The sequence below is a fragment of the Hemibagrus wyckioides genome, linkage group LG13 (assembly GCF_019097595.1).
Source record: "Hemibagrus wyckioides isolate EC202008001 linkage group LG13, SWU_Hwy_1.0, whole genome shotgun sequence".
Classification (NCBI taxonomy): domain Eukaryota; kingdom Metazoa; phylum Chordata; class Actinopteri; order Siluriformes; family Bagridae; genus Hemibagrus; species Hemibagrus wyckioides.
The window spans coordinates 24,556,130-24,583,029 of NC_080722.1; the positions used below are offsets into that span (position 1 = coordinate 24,556,130).

General features: G+C 40.8%; 1 protein-coding gene across 3 annotated transcripts in view; it reads right to left on the reverse strand.

Annotated features, from left to right (window-relative positions):
• LOC131363595 (transient receptor potential cation channel subfamily M member 4-like) overlaps positions 1 to 24,896 on the reverse strand; it is a 35,000-nt gene extending 10,104 nt beyond the window's left edge. For 2 of the 3 annotated variants that reach the window (XM_058406302.1, XM_058406301.1), the window contains exons 1-21: positions 24,679 to 24,896; positions 24,321 to 24,382; positions 14,921 to 15,098; positions 13,642 to 13,822; positions 12,527 to 12,696; positions 12,101 to 12,278; positions 11,023 to 11,087; positions 9,474 to 9,710; positions 9,148 to 9,250; positions 7,325 to 7,440; positions 6,958 to 7,236; positions 5,969 to 6,070; positions 5,733 to 5,861; positions 5,287 to 5,416; positions 5,020 to 5,165; positions 3,549 to 3,661; positions 3,214 to 3,321; positions 2,627 to 2,673; positions 2,242 to 2,480; positions 940 to 1,055; positions 304 to 436 (exon numbers count right to left, since the gene is read on the reverse strand). In XM_058406302.1, coding sequence (XP_058262285.1) covers positions 304 to 436; positions 940 to 1,055; positions 2,242 to 2,480; positions 2,627 to 2,673; positions 3,214 to 3,321; positions 3,549 to 3,661; positions 5,020 to 5,165; positions 5,287 to 5,416; positions 5,733 to 5,861; positions 5,969 to 6,070; positions 6,958 to 7,236; positions 7,325 to 7,440; positions 9,148 to 9,250; positions 9,474 to 9,710; positions 11,023 to 11,087; positions 12,101 to 12,278; positions 12,527 to 12,696; positions 13,642 to 13,822; positions 14,921 to 15,098; positions 24,321 to 24,382; positions 24,679 to 24,735 — 2,889 coding nt within the window. In that variant the 5' untranslated portion in view covers positions 24,736 to 24,896. Of the gene's footprint in view, positions 1 to 303; positions 437 to 939; positions 1,056 to 2,241; positions 2,481 to 2,626; positions 2,674 to 3,213; positions 3,322 to 3,548; positions 3,662 to 5,019; positions 5,166 to 5,286; positions 5,417 to 5,732; positions 5,862 to 5,968; positions 6,071 to 6,957; positions 7,237 to 7,324; positions 7,441 to 9,147; positions 9,251 to 9,473; positions 9,711 to 11,022; positions 11,088 to 12,100; positions 12,279 to 12,526; positions 12,697 to 13,641; positions 13,823 to 14,920; positions 15,099 to 24,320; positions 24,383 to 24,678 lie in introns of those variants that run through there. The other variant, XM_058406303.1, reaches the window with a different exon arrangement.
• Between the last annotated feature and the right edge of the window lie 2,004 nt (positions 24,897 to 26,900).

Genomic DNA, 26,900 nt, shown 5'->3' on the forward strand with positions numbered 1-26,900 from the left:
GCGTGACCATATGGCTGTGTAAAGCTGCTTAATTCTGTCCAGAAATTCAGCCTGTTAAACAGGTGTGACAGGGGAGCATTAGCTAATGAGAGGCCAAAAAGGAGTGTAAATATTACAAAACCTATGAGATGAATGTCCTCAAGCACAAATAGTTGAAATTCCAGACTCACCAACACCAAATTTATAAGATTTGATTGTACTATGGGCTTAATATAGTCAAACAGACTTCAAAATCTAGTGGATCCAGAGTCTAATCCCAGGATATCCCACATCCCACAATAGTTTGTTTCTTCTGTAACTTACCATTTTGCCCACTATGATGATTTTTGGCCCAAGTTGCTTGTGAATGGCGAAGATGTGGATAAGTCTGAGGGTGAACACCATGTAGTCGAGGCAAAAAGCAGCACGGCCGAGCCAAAACGTTTTCTGGAACATCCTGAGATAGAAAAGCCAACAAAAGATCGATCGGTTTTGTGAGTGAACCAACACTCTAGTAGTAGAAAATGTTTATTCTGCTATTCATGATGTATTTTAATGTATTGGTGTATCAGCAAACTGAGTTTGAGCAGAAATCATCATCGTAAGTCGCTTCCTTTAGGATAGAGCTGGTTCATTGTGGGATAAAAGTTATCAGGACACAAACTATGCCAGCAAAATTCCCCCCTAATGCGTGAAAAAGCTACTGAAGATGACAAGAAACAGCTACACCGCTGGTACATTACAATTGTTTTGCCTTAAAGAACAAGTGCCAACAATTTTCAGAGATATCTCAGTAAGAGGTTGGTAATATCGCAAGTGACAAGATTTTAATAGATTGCAATTCTATCAGTTTGCTACTTTCTTTAAAAATTAGTGACCCGATCCATAAATTGCGACTAAGCTAAGACGCAATAAAACTTTTTGAAAATTTGACATGCAGATGCAATGGAACTGTTTTACCTGCAGCACATGCCGACAAGGAAGAGGGAAATGGCAATGAGGTCACACTTGTGCCACAAATCCTGAGCATATTGTCGTATCCTCTGCTTACATGTCATGTTTCCCACAAAGAATGTCTAAATAGAGAGAGAGAGAGAGAGAAAGAGAGAGAGAGAGAGAGAGAGAGAGAGAAGACATGTAACAAATATACTGACCACAGTGTGAGTATCTGAGGTTCATCTCTTATCATCCACAGCAACAAAAAAGCAGCTGCTGGTGACCAGATGTGGGCGTGTCCTCAACAAAGTATGGTTAGGTGTATGGTTACTGGAGTAAGGATAGGAGAGCGCACGTGATCCGTAGTAAAGAGCACACACTGCTTCTCCTTCATCTCGGATGATACATATATCCACAGATGTACATATATCCACTGGTGAATTTTAGATGCAAACACAAACTCTCCCCCTAGAATGTGTCGTTTAAGCGGCAAGAAAAATTATTTAGAATGCTGGTTGCTCCTCCCACTGATAAACGTTAATCACTATGGCAACCAGTAGTAGGAAAACTTACTGAGGAATTTATAGTACAGAGATTTGTATGAGCGACTTACATACATCTTATTTTTACACAACCAAGCTTGGCAGTGGTGGTGGCATTTGATCACATGACCTTCTGATTCCATCCCAGGTTCGAACAGGCAGGGACCCTTCTGTGTGGAGTTCTGCATGTTCTCCCCGTGCCTGTGTGGGTTTACTCCGGGTACTCCGGTTTCCTCCCACAGTCCAAAAACATGTACATTATGTTGATTGGTAATTCTAAATTGCCCATAGGAGTGAGTGTGAGTGTGTGTGGTTGTCTGTCTATATGTGTGGCCCTGTGATGGACTGGTGACCTGTCCAGGGTGTACCCCTGCCTTTCACCCAATGTGTGCTGGGATCTGACTCCAGCAGATCCCCGTGACCCTAATTAGGAATAAAGAGGGTATAGAAAATGGATGAATGGACCTTCTTGCTAGTCTGAATAGGGCTTTAGCGTGTGTTCTGCTGTGATCTGTGGATTCTGCCACAAACTCTGATAATACCAACTCCACCCACTGATAAACATTATCACTATGGTAACCAGTAGTAGAAAAGCATACTGAGAAATTTATTTCGCATCGTAGAAAACTACAGTATCTGCAAACATTCTAACATTAACATTATAACGTTGTTATAATCATGTTTTTCTTTATGGTAGTGTTATCCTCCTTTGCCCCCTAGACGTTTACGAAGAATATTCCTGGTTGTGGAACATCAACGGACGGACAAGAGGGGTCATGTTTACCTCTCGAATCTCCTCACACACAATGGTGAACACCCAGAAATACAGCAGGAGCTCCCAGAAGGCCGGGCCCCTTGGGGGTGGAGGCTTGAAGTCCATCAATAGCACATAGGCAAACAGAAGCAGGAAAAGGAAGTACATCAGCACGTTGCCAAGGAAGGCAGTGACCGGTGCGTACCAGAACTGTCTCCAGCGTGACAACACAAAAGGCAGTTTGGGACGGACAGGTCTGACCGGGTAACCTGAAAAAAACAACAACAAATAAAATAAACAACAAAAATAAAATTTCACTTAAAATAACTGGTGTATAAATGAGAGGAAAAAACTTAATGGTGAAAAACCCTCATGAAAACATCAATCAAATTAATTGTGAATGTTGTGAACAAACCTTTTATGGTGTGTCTAACAGGACTCGACTCTTCTGCTTTTGCTTGACTGGAAAAAAAATATAATAAAACATTGTGTGTGTTAAGAAACAGTTGGGACTACTGTGGACTACTAATCAGAAGGTTGTGAGTTCAAATCCCAGGTCCACCAAGCTGCCCCTGCTGGGCCCCTGAGCAAGGCCCTTAACCCTCAATTGTTTAAATGAGATAAATGTTAGTTGATGGAAAAGGATGCCTGCCAAATGCCGTAAATAAAAGGTGATGGAAGTACGTTTCTCTGGACTGGAATTCTGGGCATCTTCTGTTTAACTGTGGATTTGGTTTCTGAAGTCATCACCCCACACGGGTTAGTTGATTTACAAAAGGAAAACTCTTCTTCTGTGTGATTGATTCATTTTATTGTTGAGTATTGTTTGATGTTTGATGATGTTCGATCTGTTTTTGAATTATTACTATGGATCACATTTAACCCTGACCTGCTTATTGATCAGCCTGTTTGCACAGCCTACATTTACACACCGATGTCTATATTATCTGCTCTGAAGCACTGCATGTCAGCATAAATCCATGCGTATTAAAATGTGATTACATGCGCTTCATGTCTGAGAAAGAGAAGACGGTTTCAGCGTAGAGCCAGTCCATTTCCTTTCGCTGTGACACTTCCTCCGAACTCCCATCATCCGCATCATCCGCCTCTCTGAAAGACCAGACATAGAAGAAGGACCACAAGATAATCAGCAATGACAAACATACAGACTGGAATGGATTCTTACAAACAAACTAGTAAAAGCACATGGTTGCAAATTTACTTTTAACTGCAATAATGGTGCTGTAATATGATTAATGTACATGAGGTGAGATCTGATGACTTCCACAGCATCAGTGTGATGTAATAGGACGATGGACAACGGAGGTATTTCTTACCTGAAGGAGATTAGTTTGGTGTAGCAGAGAGGAGGAACAAAAAGAGTGAGGATGAGCTTCCAGACCTCTGTGCTCTTGTCCATATCCCCCCACCAGATCTGAGACAGCAGACTCTGACACACACACAAACACACACACTTTAATTTCAGAGGCAAACCATCTACACTTATTCACTTAGAAGAAGTATTGGTGTTTATCATACAAACATTACAGTATAGTTAAATTATTTCTTCGCAGCTTTGGAGGTTGTGGTCAGAGCACAGGGGCAGTAATTATACAGCAGCCCCAGAGCAGGGAGGGTTGCTGAAAACAGCAGCATCTTGGCTTGCTGAGGCTTAAATTCCAACCCACAGCCTTAACACCACAAGCTGCACTCCATATTAAAGCAGCAGAGAATAGGAGATAAAGTAGATGACATAAAACATTTATTTATGCGGTCCAATTTTTACAGATCCTACTCAAGCTTTTCTCTTCACCCCCTGAAACATGGACTCATTAAATTAAACATGAAACTGGTCAAAGTTATTCAGGTTTGGTATTTAATTCAAGTGACCAGTCAAACACCAAATGTTCTCTTCAAATGTTCGGGAAATTTCCAGATAACAAGAGCAAGGTGTGGACACACAGACATCATCGAAACTCACAGAACCTCTTGCTATGCTTCATGTAGCTTCTCCAATCTGGTCCACTTTGAGAACCTCTGCTCCACCTTAACATTGGGACATTTTTGGTCCATCTTAAGGATTTGATGCACCTTTTTTTCTCATCTGACCACAGAACCCAATTTACATTTAGTGACCTACAGACACCTACTTTTGAGGTTAGGTGAAAAATATTCCTTTCACATGCCTTCCACATCGACATGGAGGTGGCATCTAACTGCAGCTTTGGAGAGACCCTTAATTATCTCTTTGCAAATCTTTTACACTAGCAGTAACAGCAAAAAAAACTACTGGTTTCCAGCCAATTTCATTACATTACAGTTCCAGTTGTTTGAAACGTCATTATTATGGGATGGATGTTTCCAGCATGATTATACCACTACCATATGGTAGCACTTACTCCAGTGTTTTCATGTGCTTTATTAATGTTACCATGTGTGTTTTGTTTTGGTTTGCGTCTTGCATCTTCCATGTTTTCCGTGTTCCCATAGCCTGCTTTTTGACTTCGTCTTCGTCTCACATTTTTGGAACTCTTTCACATTGACACATGGCAGGAAGCCTACTAAATGTTCCAAGAGCATGATAATGAGCTTTTATTTCTGCAGCAGCCTGCACAGTCCCTGAATCTCAGGTCTGATAAACGCTTGTGGGATGAGGTAGAAACTGTGCTGGTGAACGATGATGGTTTGATTTAGTGGAACTGACCTGGTTAACCTTTATGAAAAGGCATCACTGCAAATTACTGTGCATGTACTCAAACCTTCTCAAACTAATACAATGACAAGCAAACATTAAAAACACTGCAAGACCTGCACGCCGTCGTGACTGAAGAAAAGACGAGCATCTGCCTCCATGGCCATCTTCAGACACGTAGTGCCCTTCCAGACCAGCGATTTTTTCTTCAGCAGAACAAAAGAACGGCTCTCGCTGCTCTCGTAACACTTGCTGAACAAATCTGTACGAAGCAACAGCAATATCAGGAGGGTGAGAGAAAAGGAGATAAACGGAAATGAAGATGCTGCTTGCAAATTTCCAACACGCTCACATTTGACCATAAAAATGAGAAGACATCATACCGTGGGCCAAGTTCTCAAATCTCTGAGCCAGGTCCTTCATGGAGAGTTGCGTCTCAGTCTCGGTCTCTAATCTGGAGAGAACTCTCAGCAGCTTACAAGCACTCAGAGCACTCAATACCGACTCTGAGCTCTAAGGAGAGAGAGAGAGAAAGAGAGAGAGAGAGAGAGAGAGAGAGAAATAGAAACAGAAAGACAGAAACAGAGAGGAAAAAGAGAGACAGAAACAAATAGAGAGAGAGGGAAAAGAGAAACAGATACAGAGAGAGAGGGAAAGACAGACAGATACAGAAAGAGACAGAAACAGAGAAAAAAAGAAACAGAGACAGAGGGGAGAGAGAGAGAGAGAGGAGAGAGCGAGGATTAACTCTGAGAGAGAATTACACAGCAGTTCTGAATCTGAAACACACACAGACTCCGAGGCCTGCTGTTCACTGGCACTGTGTTACCATTTCCCAGAAGTACACGGCCATCTCACTGCGGTTCTGCAGCACGGCCCAGATGAAGAGTGAAGCCCACGGGTGAACGCACCTACGCTTCCGATATCCGGCTTCTCCGCGCAAGGTCGTAGACATTTTCTGGAAATGAAATTACATTATTACATATATTACATTACATATTATATTACAATGAATTTGCCTCAAAGATTAAACAAGCTGCTTCATCTGGGGCACTTTTATCTTACCTTGGTGGCTTTCCTTCTGGAAGCAACACCATCCAAATCCAGACATTTATAATAGAACGGCTGACACACATCACCTAGCAAGTACTGTAGGACCTGAGACACCTAGGAAATGTTGACAGAAGTAGATTTAATCATTTGATTTGGAAGAAATATTGTATTCTGGATAAGGATGGATAAGCAACAGACTTTTTATCCAATGAAGTATGAACTTTTTCGGTCTGTAATAATCACGTGGGTCTACACTCTATATGAGAAGACGAGAATTAAATTGTTGGTACCCTTCCATTAAAGAAAGAAAAAATAATGGTACCCCTAGAAAAGACTGACTAATTTGACCATAGGGACATGTTAAACTAATGCATGTCCAGTAATTAGCATTAAAATTGTATTCAGTCAGTCTGCTCATTTAAAGGGTGAAAAGTCATCACTGTGGTGTTTGGTACAATGGTGTGCGGCACCCTGACCATGGAGCACAGAAAGGAGAGAGTTTTCTTGGGAGAAAAATTATAGACAAGCATGTTAAAGGTAACCTGTGTTTGTTCTACTTGTCATCATGATCTGAGGATGGTGTGCTGAGATCTGGTCTTGTTTCAGACTCATGTGAATTATTTTGGTGCTCTGTGTCTCAGAGCATTCCCCTGCCTCATGCTACATGTGTGTTGTGGAAACTAATTATGTCATCGGCTAAAACACAGCACAGTTCCAGTGCGACCGAACTCACACCACCTCCTAAAGGAAGTCTCAGGTTTGGTATCACGCTGTATTTCCTGCACATGACAGCTGTCGCATTAACAACTTCTCAAGGTCTGGTTTAGATTAATCTGCCAGTGTGGAAGCCCCCAAATCTACTGTGGTAGTAATAATGATAGTAAATTTAACTTAGAAAATAAATCAATTTCCACTGTAATAAGTAAAAGATCTAAATATAAATGAATTACACAGAAACTTTCTCAAAGCCAAGATATTTCTTAAAACCACCTGATTCTCACCTCGTAAATTGTCACGTGTTTGACTGGGTTGAAGATGTCTTTAGCAACATTGGTAACAGAGCGAGAAGTGCTGATATTGGTGGCCCCCAGACGTTCTGCCAGGTAACGGTGTAGAAGTGTGTAGGCCAGACATCCCTCTGAGATCGAGTGGTACAGCTCCTCCAGGCGGTCGTATGTAAGATAGTCCAGAATGTTCAGCCCATTTTCGGTAAAAAGGCGTACAAACTGGGGCTTGTCGTTCACCAGAGCATCGGTCATGAAGCTCTCCAGGTCCTCTTTCTGCGCTCAAGACACATTCCAACATTTACACATGAAATTTATTCGCATTAAGCTATCCATCGCAGATGCCAAAGACATCGTTTCCTACCCCCCACTGGATGTTTCCGGTGAAGAGCTCGCTCTTGGCGATGTCCACTCTGTTCCAGGCCACAGCCAGCCTCAACTCCTCGGTATTGGGAACAGCATCAGAACGATGCTTACTCGCTGTGACACAAAAACGTAAAAAAAACTGTAGACTAGTGGAGACTGGTGGTTTTTTTTGGGCAGACACCCTTATCCACCCTTAGCCTTGCACAGGGGCCCAGAAATGACAGCTTGGTGGAGCTGGGATTTAAACTCACAACCTTCCAATCAGTAGTCAAACACCTAAACCACTACCACATCCCCATGTGCATGTTGAAAGGATGTCAGTGTGAACAACATTTACTTGGCAAAGGTTTGTTTACTATTTTTCCTGTTGTCATATTTCTGACCAATAAATACATACACTGATCAGGCATAACATTATGACCACCTGCCTAATATTGTGTTGGTCCCCTTTTTGCTGCCAAAACAGCCCTGACCTCACGAGGCATGGACTCCACTAGATCCCTGAAGGTTTGCTGTGGTATCTGGCACCAAGATGTTAGCAGCAGATCCTTTAAGTCCTGTAAGTTGTGAGGTGGGGCCTCCATGGATCAGACTTGTTTGTCCTGCACATCCCACAGATGCTGTATTGGATTGAGATCTGGGGAATAAGGAGCCCAAGTCAACACCTCAAACTGGTTGTTGTAGTCATCAAAACATTCCACAACCATTTTTGCTTTGTGGCATGGTGCATTATCCTGCTGAAAGAGACCACAGCCATCAGGGAATACCGTTTCCATGAAAGGGTGTACATGGTCTGGCACAATGCTTAGGTAGGTGGTTCATGTCAAAGTAACATCCACATGGATGGCAGGACCCAAGGACAAGAACATTGCCCAAAGCATGACGCTGCCTCCACCGGCTCGGCTTCATCCCATTGTGCATCCTGGTGCCATGTGTTCCCCAAATAAGTGACACACACTCACCCGGCCATCCACAAGATGTAAAAAAACGTGATTCATCAGACCAGGCCACCTTCTTCCATTGCTCTGTGGTCCAGTTCTGATGCTCACATGCTTATTGTTGGTACTTTCAGCAGTGCACAGGGGTCAGCATGGGTCTGACTGGACTGCGGCTATGCGGCAACAATATGCAACAAACTGTGATGCACTGTGTATTCTGACACCTTTCTATCAGAACCAGCATTAACTTCAGCAATTTGAGCAACAGTAACCTATCAGTTGGATCGGATCACACGGGCCAGCCTTCACTTCCCACGTGCATCAATGAGCCTTGGCCGCCTATGACCCTCTCGCCGGTTCACCACTGGACCACTTTTGATAGATACTGACCACTGCAGACCGGGAACACCCACAAGAGCTGCAGTTTTGGAGATGCTCTGATCCAGTGGTCTAGCCATCACAATTTGGCCCTTCGTCAAACTCACTCAAATCCTTACACTTGTCCATTTTTCCTGCTTCTAACATCAACTTTGAGGACAAAATGTTCACTCTCGGACTAATATAATCCACCCACTAATAGGTGCCATGATGAAAGAGTGCTCAGAATGTTATGGCTGATCAGTGTATTTTTAATTAAAAAGTTTTATATGTGCTCAGGCCTACATATGACTTTTTATTAGCTTTTATTTTAATGATTTTTGATAGCTTCTTACTGTGTTTAAATATCTGCAGTAAGAAAATAAAATTAAAACAAATCGCAAACAAGCCAAAAGTATAAATTTGATTCGACTATCAATTCACCTGGCTAACAGGTTTAAGGTACAAGGTGAGATTATTCACAGAAGCAGGAAGGGTGAAGTGTGTCAGCACTGGTTCTGCTTACCCCGGACTAGAGCCTTCAGCAGCACAGTGTCGAAGTCGTCTAAACCCTCGTGCTCTTCATGATAAACAGTGATCAGGTCTTTGCTCTGGCAGATACTCAAAACCTGTCCGAATTTTAATCATAGGGAGATAATCACTTGTTTAAACACTTAGGATACAGATTTTCCTTAAAATGTTAAATACAGCTTTCAGTGAGTCATAAATTGAGGCTATGAAAAACCTCTTCCTCACAAAAAAAGAGTTTTTGCGACATTCATGCAAATGCTGAACGAAACAATAAAGACCAATAAACATGGAAGTTATAGAATTCATTGTGACTCTCATTACCTTGTCTACGAGTTTTTCAGTGTCCGGCTCTGAGGGAAAGTGTTTCAGCACTCTCTCTGTTACTCTGCTCCTGAGATCTGTTTTAGTAGCCGCCTCCCCTTCGCCTTCAGACCCCGCCCCAGGCATGCTCGGTGCGGCTGATATGTTGTCCAGAACGTCGCTTATCAAGTCAGCCAGTCCCCCAGAGCCTGCCAGGACCAACCAGGGGAGAGACTTCTTCAAGGAGAGATCCATTCTCTAAGACATATAGAGAGAGACTTGTATGTACAGGGTGGGGTGCAAAAACTTCCCCAACTTTTGAAGGCGAATGAAAGAAAAATTGTGGCTGATAAACAAAATTTATTTTTTGATAATGAAAGAACATAATTTCAAATTTCAAACTATGCAAAAATATCTTGAAGGTGGTGGCCACTGATTTCTGACGTTTCCCTCTACACGTTCCAACATGTTTGAGGGCAGTGTTCCCCGGGCGGCTCATCTCGATTAGAGGTGACATCCCGTGGGCGGCGCGCTCGCCCGATCTAACGCCCTGTCATTTTTTTTATGGGGATACCTCAAGGCAGAGGTTTTTAAACATCGCCCCACAAACCTGCTTCAGCTGAAGAATGTTATTCGGCAGGAAATAGCCCGAATTCCGGTGAACACGTTGGAAAGTGTAGAGGGAAACGTCAGAAATTGGTTGGATCAGTGCATAGAGAGCGGTGACCACCACCTTCAAGATATTTTGTTTAAAACATCATGATTTGAAATTATGTTCTTTCATAATCAAAAAATAAATTTTGTTTATCAGCCACAATTTTTCTTTCATTCGCCTTCAAAAAAGTTTTTGCGCCCCACCCTGTATTTATATATTTATATTTATACAAATTCATGTATCCCACACAGGGCCTCAGGGAACCCAAAGCCTGTCCTAGGGGACTCTGGGAACATGGCAGGGGATGGCCTGGATGGGGTCTAAACTACTGTAGGGTTATACGCACAGATCTAGACTGAACAAGCACCTGAGCAGCCTGTGTGGATAAAAATGTCTGAATCCTTCTGATGTTGTACAAAAGAAACCGACATGAGCGTGTGACATTAGCAACATGGGAGGAAAAGGACAGTAGGTTACCCCAAGGTTGCCCTATATAGAGAGCTTGACAGATAGACAGATTAATAATAAAGAAAAATAGACTATATAAGTGCTCGGCGTTTTTCAAACATGAATGTCCAAAAATGTGTTTGAAACGAAATCAACAGAATAACGTCGGAAAAATTGACAGTTTTTCTAGTCATGATTACCGGTGATGTGTTGGACTACAGCAACAACAGGCAACATATGTGTAGCGTATCACATTTTCATATAGCAAAATAATAAAGAATTTAGCATAGAAAGACATTATAAAGCCAAACGTAATCGATTATCAAAACAAATTCTGCACAAATTCTGGCTTAGTCTGGACTTTTTACCCAACACTGCCCACTATTACACATGCCTGAATAAACATGCCTGACTGCCCAGGTATCTTCAAACACCAAAGAAATAGTTTTCAATGTTTCCAGAACTGACCTCGAGCATGTAAGGTTCTCCTGACACCAGCATACACAGCACAGGGATGTCCATGCTTCCGCTTCCTGTACACAAACAGTAAGTTTTGTTTACAAGATACATAATCAAAGCCATGTATCAAAAAAATACAGTAAATTGTAGAGCTGCACAGGAATAAAAAGTATAAAAAGATCTAAAAAGGATAAAAAAGATTCCAGCATTGACAGCATTAATGAGGATAAATCTACCTAGGATAAATCTATGTGAATTATAATCTCATAAACCGGGCTTCTAGCATATCCGTAGCCAATATGCACTGATCTGCCATAACATCATGAGCAGTGCCAGGTGAAGTGAATAAGACTGATGATCTCCTCATCATGGCACCTGTTACTGGGTGGGATATATTAGGCAGCAAGTCAACATTTTCCTCAAATGATGTGTTAGAAGCAGAAAAAATGGACAAGCGTAAGGATTTGAGTGAGTTTGAAGAAGGGCCAAATTGTGATGGCTAGACCACTGGATGAGAGCATCTCCAAAACTGCAGCTCTTGTGGGGTGTTCCCGGTCTGCAGTGGTCAGTATCTATCCAAAGTGGTCCAAGGAAGGAACAGTGGTGAACCGGCGACAGGGTCATGGGCAGTCAAGGCTCATTGATGCACACAGGGAGCAAAGGCTGATGATAGACAAGCTACTGTTGCTCGAATTTCTGAAGAATTTAATGCTGTTTCTGAAAGAAAGGTGTCAAACACGATGTATCGTTTGTTGTGTATGGGGCTGCATAGCTGCAGACCAGTCATGCTGACCCTTATGCACTGCTGAAAGAGCCAACAATCGGCATGTGAGCATCACAACTGGACCACGGACCAATGGAAGAAGATGGCCTGTTCTGATGAATAACGTTTTCTTTTACATCACATGGATGGGTGGGTGCGTGTGGTGTGCATCACTTACCTGGGGAACACATGGCACAAGGATGCATTTATTTCACCTATGAGTCAAATGTCTAGTTTGGACTGGGATTGACTGAGAAAAAAATGACAGAATTTTCATCAGATTTTTTTACAGCTCCTTACTCTAGATGTTTTACAACGTCTCACCTAATTTTCCTGTGCGCTGGGAGGAAATGTAGGTCTCTAGCCGGGCTCTGAAACCAGCCTCCACACCTCTGTGGCCTACACTCCCATCATCCACGAGGAGAAATGCTTGGTAGTTGTTATCCAGGTAGCAGGAGTCTCGGGATGATTTCGAAACATAGTACTCGGCTGGAAAACTGCCCTAAGAACCACAGAGATGTAGATGAGGGACTGATGAATGCCTTTATGTAAAATCCTTTATGTAAAAAAAAAATCTCTCCATTTTATACATCTGCGTCATTTATAGAAGTACACAACTTTAGCTCATGAACGGTACAGATCTGCATGCCTCTTTCACACTACTTCCTTCCTCAGCAGTGAAAGCAATGCACACAGAAACATGTTCAACATTTGATTCATAGATTTTACAGGAAGAGATTAGGAAACTACCTCTGGGTTGGTGAGTTGTTCTCGTTTGCATACCATTCCCCACGGAGCTATGCCTATGGCCACTACCTTAGAGAGGGAAACTGAGGATGCGGCCATAGCATGATCCCTCACCGCTTCGCCTATATACCTGCCAACACCCTCTCGCAGTCCTCCTGATAAGATCCATGCTCCTGGGTGTTACAGAGAGAGAGAGAGAGAGAGAGAGAGAGAGAGGGAGGGAGAGGCACAGTTGGACAAAGGACATTATTTACATTTGCATTATTTACTGTCCAGTGTTATGCAAATGAGGATGAGGTTCCCTTCTGAGCCTGGTTCCTCTCAAGGTTTCTCTCTCATATGATTGCAAGGAGTTTTTCTCATGCTTGATCATTAGGGATGAATATTATTTCATTTTAAAACATTATCATTTTTATTCTGTTTCTATATGTCTTTAAAGCTGCAATGAGACAATGTCTGAGAGAGAGAGAGAGAGAGAGAGAGAGAGAGAGAGAGAGAGAGAGGAAATCCTATGGAGAAAATTACATAAAAATTTTATGGTGAAAATCCATGAAGTGCATGGGTTAGGGTTTAGGGTTAAGGTTAGGGTTTAGGATTAGGATTGGTAATGTCTTAGGCATGTGTTAAGAAATGTGGTCAGCCATCATTTTTTTTCTGTTGTTACATTTAAATTAGGTTGGAAAAGTAATGTTTGGAGAAGTTAAATGTTTGTTTTATTGAGACTGACATAAAAATAAACATAAAAAACAAATTTTAGTATTATAAAAACTTTTGCACAGTACTGTATATTAATATAGATCATTGAACCAGTCAACAGCAGATGTCTAGACATGTTTATGGTGTTCTGAGTAATCTTGTTATCCACATTAACATTAACAGTGTTATCAGAAATAGCTTTATCCAACTATCCCAGGAAAATGGAGATGGAGAATATACCCTGGATGGGATTCTGGTTCATTGCAAATCACCATGCATAAATCTCTTCTCATAAATTAAATCCAGCCAATACACCAACCAGCACGTTTTTGACTGGTGTGATGAAACTGGATATATGTAATAGAGTAACCCATAGACTATTTATACCACTGTATGTTATTGTGAGAGTTTTGTGCTTGTACCTGTGCTCTGGGCTGCTTTGACCAGTCCCTGCCTTAACACCTCTCGCACCCAGGTCTTGACCTTAATCCTCCCCCCGCTGCCGGCTACTGACACCACCAGGTTTGGAGGTTGCAAATCCCAATGGTTTGTCAAGATGGAATAAACAATAGCAGGGGGAGTATCACAGGAAAGACGCAGAAACTGTGGGGGGGGAAGTCTTTTAGACATTTCTACTGGATTGATCAATTCTGTTTAAAGATGAAAATCTAAACAATCTCGCATTACGATATGTTTTCAGACACCTTTTAGCATTCATACTCAGGGAAACTCTTGTCATTTGTTCCCAAAACTACATTTGATGTTTCATGGTCAGTTGACAATCACACCCATACATGATGTGGTTGTTCTCCAAACTGTTGCCACAAAGTTGGAAGCACACAATTGTACAGAATGGTTTCCTTTTACTGGAACTAAGAGGGTCAAACACTTTTCCAGCATGACAATGCTATAAGAACTCAGCTGTCCTCAACAGAGCCCGGACTCAACCCCAGGGATGAACTGGAACACCAACTGAACCCCAGACCTCCTCACTCTCACCCTCAATCAGTGTCTGATCTCACTAAAGCTCTTGTATGTTAACGATGTTCTGTTATAAGGGCAAGGGCAACTAAATCTGAAATCATATATGGAGGTAATAGACTTTTGGCCATATAGGGGATATTTATCGATATACGATTATATGAGACTTGAATTTTACTGTCAGCGCACAAGCTTTTTTAATCAAAATGATGACAAATTTAGCAGGGAAAGTTCTTGTGACACAAAAAGGAGGCAGTGGTAGCTCAAGTGGTTTAGGCTCTGGGTTGTTGATTAGAAGATCGGGATTTAAGCTCAGCACCGCCAGGCTGCCACCGTTAGGCCCTTGAACAAGGCCTTCAATCCTCAATGCTCTAGGGGTGCTGCCCCATGGTTGACCGTGTGCTCTGGCCCCAACCCTCCAAAAATGGGATATGCAAAGAAAGAATTTCACTGTGTAGTAATGTATATTTGACAAATAAAGTGTACTTAACACAAAAGAATCATATATCTTTGTATAAACACAAATTGGGAGTCATGTCATTTATCACATGAATCTGAATTAAAAATGACTTGCTTCATAAAAATACATTCTGATTCCGAAATAAATTGGAATTAGCTTCACTATTTACATGTGTCTACAAAACACATTTCACCTAAACGTATTTGTGGTGCTTTAAAAAGCTCTTTCCGACGGATTTGTGCTGGAAAGCGTTTACCCACATAGCTGAGCTTCTTGCTGGCTCCTGCAAACGCCACCTCTCCATAAGCGTCCGTAGGAGACTCTGATGTGTGTTGAGAACTTTCCCAGTGACTGACGATGGCTGTGCTGAAGTAATCATTCAGAGTGACTGAGGCATGGCTGTCCCTCGTACTCCCACACTGACACAGGCCACCGTTGCTGCAGGAAGACAGACATTACAGTAGTATCTCAGTAGGCATATCGCTTATTGGCAATATCTCACACTGGCACTTTCAAGATGTCAACATCTTTACAAGAGAACAGAAACTGTCCATAGATTATTTAACCATAGATTAGGATCTTTCATGACCTTGAGAGATAGAGAAGAAATGAATTATTCTTTATTAAATTGATAATAACAATAAACTATTTCAAGATGCTGAACCTTGATTCAGTAAAAGTTCATACATATGCAACAAACATACAAGTTGCTGTCCTCCAGCTGCTTCCCGTTCAGGGTCACCACAGCAGATCATATGTTTTTATTTTGGCACATGTTTTATGCCGGATGCTCTTTCTGACTCAACCCTCCCATTTTATCCAGGCTTGAACCGGCTCTTGAGTTTACCCCTCAGTGGCTCCCTGCTTGGGAATCAAACCCCGGGCTACAGCAGTGAGATCGTAGGATCCTGCCACTGGACTAACAGGAAGCTCAAGGAAAATACAAGCAATCTCATCTAAATCTCATAGAAACATGACAGCTGATACGCTTTTTATGTACTGTGGAGAGATTCGCTTGACCAGATAGTCTATAGCTTTCATGTTCTAAAGTTAACATGAACAAAATAAGAAAATAAAAATCAACGGGAAAAAATGGTTTAAAAAAACAGTCAAACTTTGCCATGACTTTCTCAGGCTGTAGAAGCAATCCAAGGAAGTGAGTACATGACTATAATTATTATATTCAGCAAAGCTAAAGAATTCAGTGAATTCTCAAAATCTGGCTGGTCAGAAGGCGTGCGTTCATTTTATAAAGCACCACAGGTCACATAGTCAGTTCAGCTGTATCATGAACACAAGGCCTCATACAGTGGATGCTTCACATAACTGAAGGCTCATAACAAACAGATTGTTCTAAATGTATTTTTATTAAACATTTATGGAATTTTTCCCCAGTGAGGAAAAGTTTCCCAGTATGGGAAAGTCATAAGGACACAGAAGTTTCTGCTTTTTGTTTCTTCTTGGTAAAATGACATGCAGCGTTTTTTTTTCTTGGAACAACTGTTAACCGTTGCTATACGATGGATATAAAAAGTCTACACATCTGTTAGAATTACATTTTTTTACATCTGTACAGAATTACAGTATGCCAGTTCTTTTTCCATGTTTAATGTTATCGGCGGCCAACAAAATTCAGGTGAAAAACAGATGTTTTAAGGAGAAAAATACAAGAACCTGACTGCACATGTGTGTGAGCATTGGGCAGACACTCTTATCCAGAGTGCCTTACATTTATCTCATATGTTTATACAACTGAGTAGTTAAGGCTTAAGTGTCTTGCTTAGAGAGACCAATGGGGGTCCAGGGATTTGAACTCACAACCTAATGAGCCACAGCCCAACAACCTTATCCTCTGAACTACCACTTCCCCATAGAAGAAGACGGCAGACTTGGACTCAGAATGAGGCTCTTCAATTTCAATTGCACAAGTACAAAACCGGCGCTTGGCCACGCCCCCAAATGTACCTTGACCATGTGATATTCAGTTAAATAAAAAAGTTATGCAACTGTAACTTAAAATAAAGATGAGCTGTTTCGGTGGAATTGTGACTGCTGGTCAAAAAGAGCTTACACAATGTATGGAATCTCTTTCTCGTAAGGATTTGATTAAAAAGGATTCAGGACAATGAGCAATTCACTAGGTATATACCCTGAAACATTGCAACATTGCATCATCAACAAATGAAGAAACTGTTGCACCACAAGAACAGGACATCCCTCCAAAATTGACAAAATTCTTTTCCAGGCTATGGTCAAGAGTGAATAGACAGAACCTTTTCTCACAAGAAAAAAAACTTCAAGCCCACATAAATAACCCCTAAAACTATGTTGCAAAACATGTTATGGTCTGATAAGACCGAGGTAGACAAAAATGTAAGTGATATGTTTGAGGCCAAAACATGACAGATTATCACCTAAAGTATGGTGGCAGCAACATGCAATAGGACCTGGAGCTCTAGTTAAAATTGAAGGTAGACCTAGACCTGGGGCTTTAGTTGAGATTACGGGTAGACCCAGACCTGGAGCTCTAGTTAAGATTGCGAGTAGACCCAGACCTGGAGCTCTAGCTAAGATTGTGGGTAGACCCAGACCTGGAGCTCTAGTTAAGATTGCGGGTAGACCCAGACCTGGAGCACTAGTTAAGATTGAGGGTAGACCCAGACCTGGAGCTCTAGTTAAGATTGGGGGTAGACCCAGACCTGGGGCTCTAGTTAAGATTGCGGGTAGACCCAGACCTGGAGCTCTAGCTAAGATTGCGGGTAGACCCAGACCTGGAGCTCTAGTTAAGATTGCGGGTAGACCCAGACCTGGAGCTCTAGTTAAGATTGCGGGTAGACCCAGACCTGGAGCTCTAGCTAAGATTGCGGGTAGACCCAGACCTGGAGCTCTAGTTAAGATTGCGGGTAGACCCAGACCTGGAGCTCTAGTTAAGATTGCGGGTAGACCCAGACCTGGAGCTCTAGTTAAGATTGGGGGTAGACCCAGACCTGGGGCTCTAGTTAAGATTGCGGGTAGACCCAGACCTGGAGCTCTAGTTAAGATTGAAGGTAGACCCAGACCTGGAGCTCTAGTTAAAATTGAAGGTAGACCCAGACCTGGAGCTCTAGTTAAGATTACGGGTAGACCCAGACCTGGAGCTCTAGTTAAGATTGCGGGTAGACCCAGACCTGGAGCTCTAGTTAAGATTGCGGGTAGACCCAGACCTGGAGCTCTAGTTAAGATTGCGGGTAGACCCAGACCTGGAGCTCTAGTTAAGATTGCGGGTAGACCCAGACCTGGAGCTCTAGTTAAGATTGAAGGTAGACCCAGACCTGGAGCTCTAGTTAAAATTGAAGGTAGACCTAGACCTGGAGCTCTAGTTAAGATTGAAGGTAGACCTAGACCTGGGGCTCTAGTTAAGATTGAGGGTAGACCCAGACCTGGAGCTCTAGTTAAGATTGCGGGTAGACCTAGACCTGGGGCTCTAGTTAAGATTGCGGGTAGACCCAGACCTGGAGCTCTAGTTAAGATTGCGGGTAGACCCAGACCTGGAGCTCTAGTTAAGATTGCGGGTAGACCCAGACCTGGAGCTCTAGTTAAGATTCAGAGAATCATGGATAGCTTTAAATACAAATATATTTCAGGTCTAAACCTGCAGGCTGAATTTCACCATTCAGCAGGATTATTACCCAAAGCACAATTGCAACAAAGGACCTGCGTCAGAATGTCATGTCTAGTAAAAACCCATTTCTATGTAAATCCCATTGAAAACCTGTGGAATGATTTGAAAAGATCTGTACTCAGGAGATTTCTCTTACAATCATTTTTGCAAGAAAGAGTGGAATAAATTTGCCAAATCCAACATGTTGGTAGACTCTTACCCAAACCAAACCACCCAAGTACTTATGCAAACAACTTATTGTGAGTTTTCTTTACTTGCGTTAAATATTTTTATTATCACTAGAATTTTGTTGGTTGCTACCATCTCATTAATCCTGAAAAAAAGACTGATTGTGATTTTTATGATTTGTCTCAGTTTCATTTTTCCATCACAGTTTTAGCAAAGCTTTGTAGACATTTTCTCTAACTCACCCAATAGCACGAAGAAACTTTCCAGAACATTCCTATAAGTTTCAAGGCACTATGCCCACACACATCCACACACTCCTTTACACTTAGTGGTGAATTTAGAGCATCTAGAACCGGAGAACCTGCAACTGGGAAGTGACAATCAATGTGCCTCTGAAAGATCTGATAAAGAGATGAAAAAACTACCTGTAATTATTAATTTATTTATTTTTAATGAACAATTGTGTGGCTTCTGTAGCAGATCCTCTGTTGCATTTATGCAGATTATTTAACTGAACAGACCTGAGACCAGCTATAGGGCTAGTCTAAAAGGGTTTTTTTTAATTACACTCTTTGTTTTAATATAAAAAAAAGAAAAGCTCATGGATTTGCAAGACATGAATGGAAAACGAGGTTCATCCTCAGATTCAGCATCTGTAGTCAAAAATGGGAAGACAGCCTAGATATTCAACTGTTTCAACAGGAAAAGTTGGCTGGAAAAGGCAGGAATGACTCATTCTTCAAGGCCAACAAGACCAGACAAAATTCCTGGAAACGCTTTTCCTGGAAAAGTCCTGGAAGACATTTATGCCTAATCATGGCAGCATTGGAAAAGTCAGCACATGTTTCTGAAGGTTTCTTTTAGCTGTTGGCTGCTCAGGTTAGACTATAATGTGCTCATTTAGCTATAAATAAAGATATTATGATAGTTTGTTACTCATACTATACTCCAACTGGAAACTTAGGATGTTTAATAAACCAAAACCAAAAATAGGATGTTTTATAAGCCAAAATCATGTCCAACAAACAGAAGATCTCAAGAAAATCAAAGCAAATAAGATCCACCTGAAGCTCAGTTTGGAATGCCTATAAAATAATTAGATAAACAAGGTTTTTTTGTTTTGTTTGTTTTTACATTGAACTATTAAGGTTATGAGTTCAAATCCCAGAACCATGTTGAGAGCTTCTGCAAGACAAAACCCTGAAAAACGTTCACTTGTCCCATTCTTGCCCTCATTAAGCCTAGGTAGTTCTGTTTCCCTTATGTGAATGGACGACTTGATCAACAATGATGTGGGGGATGTGCTAGCTTAATGGTTAAGGTGTTGGCCTACTGATCGGTAGAGTTTAAATCCCAGGTCCTCCAAGCTGCTATTGCTGGGCCCGAGCAAGGCCATTAACCCTCAGTTGTATACCGTGAGATAAAATGTAAGTCGCTCTGGATAAGGGCGTCTGCTTAATGATGTAATAATGAAGTAAGTACTTGGAGCAGGAGATTTGTACATGTTTTGGTGGTTGTTCTGTATAAATCACCTGTATAAGCCCAAACTCCAAGTCCTCACTATACTAGCATTTTTATAGCAAATGCTCAGTTTGCTGACATCCGTTTGATTGGAGTCAGAGCAGTTTATGGAAGTATTTCAAAACAGAGATGGCTTTCATGTGGACCTCAGTAAAACTTTGATATAGCATGAAATAAATTTTCATTCATTCATTCATTCATTCATTTTTATTAACCAAATTGTAGTGAATTTGGAGCTTATCCCAGAAACACTATCCTGGTAATGTCATGATGATGGCAGTCCATTGAAAGTACCATGCACACACACACACACACACAATTACACCCACACACTCAGACCTAGGGGCAGTTTATCTTGGGGGGTGGTGGATAGGGGGCAAAGAAACCCCATTGGACAGTAAACTAAGGTCTGTGGGACAAATATGAAGCAACTCATGACCTATAAATTATATTCCATATAGTAATGCTTCATATTATGGTCTCCTGGTGGTCCAGCGGCAGCGGCACTCTCATTAATCTCCCAAGGACAGATTAAATGGGAGGGTTCCGTCAGAAGGGCATCCGGCATAAAACCTGTGCCAATTCGAAACATGTGGACCAAATGATCCGTGGTGACGACCCTGAAATGGGAACAGCCGAAAGAACAACAACATAGCAATACTTAGTATCGTCATGGACAGCTTGGATATTTCTCTGTCACAACACCAGAGGGCGTTCTAGCAGGGTTTGTTTATGTTATACTCTGCCATGTTGTTGATTTTGTTTCTGTTCTCACCTGTGTTTGCCCCGCCCTGAGGTTGCATCCTCATCATATTCCCCGCCTTTGCACACCTGTTCCTTATGTGTCTATAATTCCTTCCCTTACATATGCCTGCTGTTTCGTGTTTGTCATTGTCATTGTATTTGTCTCTTGTTACATGGTTTTGAACCTGTTTTTTGGTTTCTGCGCCCTGTTTTTTTTGGTTTTCTGTTAGGCCGAGTTCACACTGCACGACTTTTTAGTCGCCGGCTAGTTTTGCAAAATCAAGGCAAAGCGGAGCTCATGCAAGCGAGTGACAATCATGCAGTGTGAATCACCAAAAACTCGATCTGACCAAGTCGCCGATGAGTCGACTCAAAATCCTGCTCCTGTGTGAAAAATACCTCAGTGATGACCTACAGCCAATGAGAGAGCGAGATACGGGGCAGTGGTCAGTTCGGGGAGGAGTTATAGACCACAATACCAGCAAGCATGGCTTCAGTTGGAGCACAATATTATATTTTAATAGCATTTATAGCTTTTTATCAGAAAAAAAATGTCTTAAATATAGTTATATCAGAATAAATAAGTTTTACCATAGCATCAAACAGAAATAAAGCAGAAACATTTGCTTGACCAGCCGCATCAGCAGCAGCACATTGCAAAATTATTCATTTGTTCAATTATACAGAATGCACAATCCTTGTTCACCACACTGACCATTTGGATCACAAACTTTTTGCGTGGTAAGATTTCCAGTCTCAACGTGAGAACTCTGACATCACGTGTGATCTTGTGTTATTACGGTTCGGTTCGGTTGTGAAACGTAGTTTGCGGACCAGACAGAGTTGTGGGCGATTCTTCCTATTGTGAAGTGTGAACACAGCAGAGACCGAATGCTCCCCTAGATAGTTGTGCAGTGTGAAAACAACCATGATCTGACCACTTTGAAAATCGTGCAGTCTGGGCATTACCCTGGATCTTGGATTTTCGTTTCATGCCTAGTGTTTTCCTGTGACTGTTGGTTTAGTTATGTTATGAATAAAACCCAGGTCTGCCTTCTATCCCTGCATTTAGGTCTGGTTTTTGCTCCCATGGAGGCCCCTGCTTCTGACACATGGAAAGTATCCATGTCTTTTCACTTTTTGCACATTAACTGTATTACAGATTTCATTTAAAATGGATTAATCTACACAGAAAAACCATAATCACAAAGTGAAAACTTTTTTTTCATAAAAATTCATAAAACTCAAACCCTGAAATATCTCAGTGAGTTATTTTTTTAAAAAATGGATAAGGCTCTGGATCCCATTTGCTTTAATTATCTTGAGAGGTCAGCTGATTGGACATGAGATCCCCCAAGTCACAGTGACCAAATTTCAGGCCATGATGTCCTTAAAACTCTCTACAAACCCATGCAATCAACTAAATAGAAACATAGCCATAGATATGCTAAAATACCAGAAGTGTCAGATTTAACACTTTACAAATAATATTATTGGTCATGATAATTAAAAATTGATTTAAAAAACAACAGTTTTGTTGAGTTTTTGTGGTTATTGGGTATTTTTGCTCACTACAAATGCTCAAAAATTTAATAAAAAATAAAATAAAAGAAATAAAACCTCAGCATACAGACATTAGACAACTGAATTGGTTTAATTTGGTCTGAATTTTCGTGGTTTAAAAAAAGATTTCAACATTTAGTCTTTTTTTGTTTTTCAAAACTAAACCAACATCAGGAGGGAAAAAATAAGTACACTCTATAATTCAGGAACACCTAGAGCCACTTTTAGCAACAATAACTCAAAGTAAACTTTGAGAAATTGAGAAATTTTGGCCCTCTCATCTTTGCGGCATTGCTCCACTTGATGGAGGGCATTCCTTTATGCACATGTGTCTTAAAATCCTGCCACAGAATCTCAATGGAGTTGGACTCGAATTTTTTCTTCTTTAGTTATTCAGATGATGATTTGCTGGAGTGTTTGAGATCATTGTCCTGTTGCATGACCATGATAAGTGGCTGGACAGACGGCCTCATGTTTGTCCCTAGAACATTCTACACAAAATGGAGTCCATAATTTTCTGCAAGTTTCCCAAATCATCACGTCTCCACCAGAATGCTGGTGGTATGAGGTGTTTGTGGTGGTCCCCTTGTTTGTTTTTTGCCAAATATGGCACTGTGAATGATGACCAAACCTTCCTTCTTGGTCTGATCTGTCCATAGAATATTGTTCCAGAACAAACTGTTCTGTTCAGATTAAATTTTGCATATCTAATTCATGCTTTCCTTCTTTTCGGAGAGAAAAAGGTTTTTCATAGCCTTTAATGAAAGCCACAAATTTTTTTCTGATTTTTTTGTCATAAATATAGTTTGCTTTAATTGGGCAGTGGTGGCTCAAGCAGTTAAGGCTCTGGGTTGTACAAACACCAGCACTGCCAAGCTGACACTGCTGGGCCCTTGAGCAAGGCCCTTATCCCTCACTGCTCCAGGGTCACTGTATTATGTTCTCTGACCCCATTTATCCATAGCTGGGATATGCAAAGAAAGAATTTCACTGTCCTGTAATGTATATGTGACAAATAAAGGCTTCTATTCTATTCTATGCTTCTGTTACAGAGGTCTGTAGGTCACATGATCTAGCTCTTGAGTGTTTCTTTATATCTCTGGTCTGACCTTGGGATGAATTTGCTGGAATGCCCACTCTTGGTAAGACTGGCAACTCTTTTGAAGGCTCTCTATTTGTAAAAATTCCTAATCACTGTAGAATGGTGAACTACAAATTGATCAAAGATGACCTTTTAACCCTGAATACTGAGCAGCAACAATTGTTTCTCTGAGATCATTGCTGATGTCCTTTCTTTTTGGCATGATGTAGATGCCCACCTGAGTGCTGCAGAACACCAACCTGCCAGAAATTCTCTTACATTTCTTCTGGATTTGGCGACATCTGGATGATAATTACTCTATTAATGAATGTGGAAGTAAGCACTGAAAGACTATTATTATTATTTTTTATTTCCAGCCTGGTTTCTAAATGTTGTTTTACTTTTTGGGGGAAAAGACAACAAACTGAAATCTGTTTTTTTTTATTCTTGTCACCTGAGCTTAGTTGTTAGTTTATAGAAGAATATTTAAACCTTGATAAATAACCGTCCTTTCTTTTTCTCATACCTGTAAAGTTATATAAAAGCTTAAAGTTACATCACACCATTTTTTTAAATGTACCGAATCACCAAATCTGGTTTGGTTCATTAGGACAAGAAGTGGAATGAGGAACAGTGAGTTTTGAGAAAAGAGTAAAAACATGTATATATATATATATATATATATATATATATATATATATATATATATATATATATATATATATATATATACATATACACAAGGCCTATAAGAATTCACCCTATATGAAACGTGAATGAACGTGAAAAGGTATATATATATATATATATATACACATATATACATATATATATAAGGCCTATAAGAATTCACCCTATATGAAACGTGAATGAACGTGAAAAGGGAAGTAGTGCGCATGCGCGGGATGTCTCCATTGCTCACCTGAAGGAATCCTCAACAAACGTGGTACACACTCTTTTCTTGATCACAGACGCGATCCAGCTCTGAAAGCAGACAGGAGAGATTTCTTTACTCAGATCAAATCTATAGGAATGTTAAAAAACCGACATGACATACCTAATCTACCGAACCCTTATTGTGTGTGTTTTGTTTTTTCTATATATGTATATATATATATCAAGCGTTAAAATTAAGTGTAAGTTAATGTAGTGTCCAAAATACATGTTTAATTAATGTGTCAACATCTAAGCAGGTTTTCTGTCCATTTAAATGACCATAATACGGCGTCTTGAGACGTTTTCGAGCACTTTTCCTTTCAAGCCTTTCTCCCTGAACCCACCTGGTCCTTCTCGGATCTGGACACTGCGTCTCCTCCGTCCACCTCTTTACCGACCATTGTCCAAACGATTCGGGGCTCACCAAAGTTGTAAAAAAAATCTCACATCGCCTTCATTTCCTACTCGGAAGTCCGGTTTTTTGTTCAGGAACCTCATTCCATTACATGGCAGCTGACCGGGTAAAAACTCCGCCGAGTTCTGGGTGTGGTTAAAGCTGACAAAACAAAGAGGAAAGCAAAAGAAACGCGTTATCACTGCAGGCTGTGTCCCAAACCGACCTACTGCAGCCTGTCAGGTGTGGACAACTATACCACTCAATAACCACATTATTGTTATCAGGGAATAATCTTAATCTTTGAGAAATAAAACGAGATATTATTCAATAATAAACCCTTTAAATTAATAATGATATAATTATTCTTATAAACAGCATGGTCTGAAGGTAAATAAGTAGCACAAGCAATGTGTACTGAACAAAACTTTTTATTAATATACATTTAATAAAATATAATACATATATTTAGATAGAACATATACATATATATATGTACAATTATAGCAGCAAATACACATCAATTTATTAGTGAACAAACATAGTGAATCGGGTCATTGACTAATATGTGCGCTTTGTGGGTTTTTAAAAAGGATAACAACCTTAAGGGAAAGTACCAAAGCTTACACAGCAAAAAAAAAAAAAAAAGAGAGACAGTGCTAAATTATACAACATTAGCGTCATGGATCTATTTCCTTCCAGACACAATTCAACATAACGCTAGTCTCGCGTTAACATATTGGTCATTGATTTTCCTGTTTCTGAGGTCAGGTACAAACACACCTGCCGTGCACAGGCTTGTTGTGGAGCAGGTCTTACAGAGAAATCCACCAGTCTTGTGTTATTTTCAAACTAACTCAGCCCTACAATTGTGTGTTTACTACCTGATTTGCACGCAGAAATGTTCACATACCTTTGCATAACAATTTTTGTCGAAATATATCACTTCAGTAGTTCAGTAGAAATAAGCTACGTGATCGAATGCACACTAGAAATACAATCATTACAAAGGAAGGTTCAAAGAGTTCAAATCCCAGTACTGTCAAGCTGCCACTGTTGGGCCCTTGATAAAGGCCCTTAAGCCTCAGCTTTAAGCTGCTCGGCTGTATGAATGAGTGCTCAGGTTTTAAGGGCGTCTGCCGAATTCCAGAAGCGTAATCATTATAACGCAGAAGATTTCACAATTGTGTGACTCATCACCTGGTTGCTGCCAAATCTAGTCATGAAAATAGCAAGAATATTTAACAGCACTGTTGTTTCTGGCAAAGAAACAACTAAAACAATGAAAATACATAATCGGTAATAGATTTAATGCATAAGTTATTTAAAAATGGAAGTGATTTTCTAGGCAGAAGGCTTTGTTCCCTGTGATAATACAATATTTCTCTCTGGTTAACAACCAAATTACCAATCTACAAAAATTCACTGCATTAAAATCTTCCTAGCGTGCACAATTAGGTCGAGGGGCATGGTTAATATCCTAAGGAAATTATTTGTTAGAATTAGAATTGTTATACACTCTGTGGGAATTCCTGCTAGCTAACTGCCATGGTCTTGAATTCTGTCCTGGGAATTTTTCTTCAGTGTGGTCACCGATGTTGTTCTTCAGCGGCCATATCCGTTTGGGTCTTCTGCCCCTTTGGACTGCTCTTTATTGTTATTCTGGCCCATTCGGTACAGCGTGATAGCCAGGTTGTGCATCTGACACGTGCTGAACTGGCAGCCTTTGGATGCTGCACGTCTTCTCCGCAATCGGACCTCAGCGCTGCAAGTTAAACAAACGTGGCACGCTATTACAAGGATATCTCAAGGTACAATTCTATATATATTAAATAATAAACATAATAAATTATACAAAAGCTGAGTTAGATTCAAGAATTTAAAACCAAATTCAACAAACACTAGAGTTGATCTTAATCAGGACAGTAGGTTTTACAATAATATGAACTTTATTTGCTAAATCTTTCCAAGAACTTTCCGTTCACTTACGTCTTGGATCGCATGAGGATGCTTTGCAAGAGCATATCAGATGACAGGCGAAGTGGAGTGTTTGCTGTTTCTGATTTCTCTACAGATAAGTCAAAGGATGGCTCAATATCTGACATCTCAGTGTTGCGTTCCAGCGAGAGGGTGTCTGTGTGTGGCCTGTAAATAAATAAATAAATAAATAAA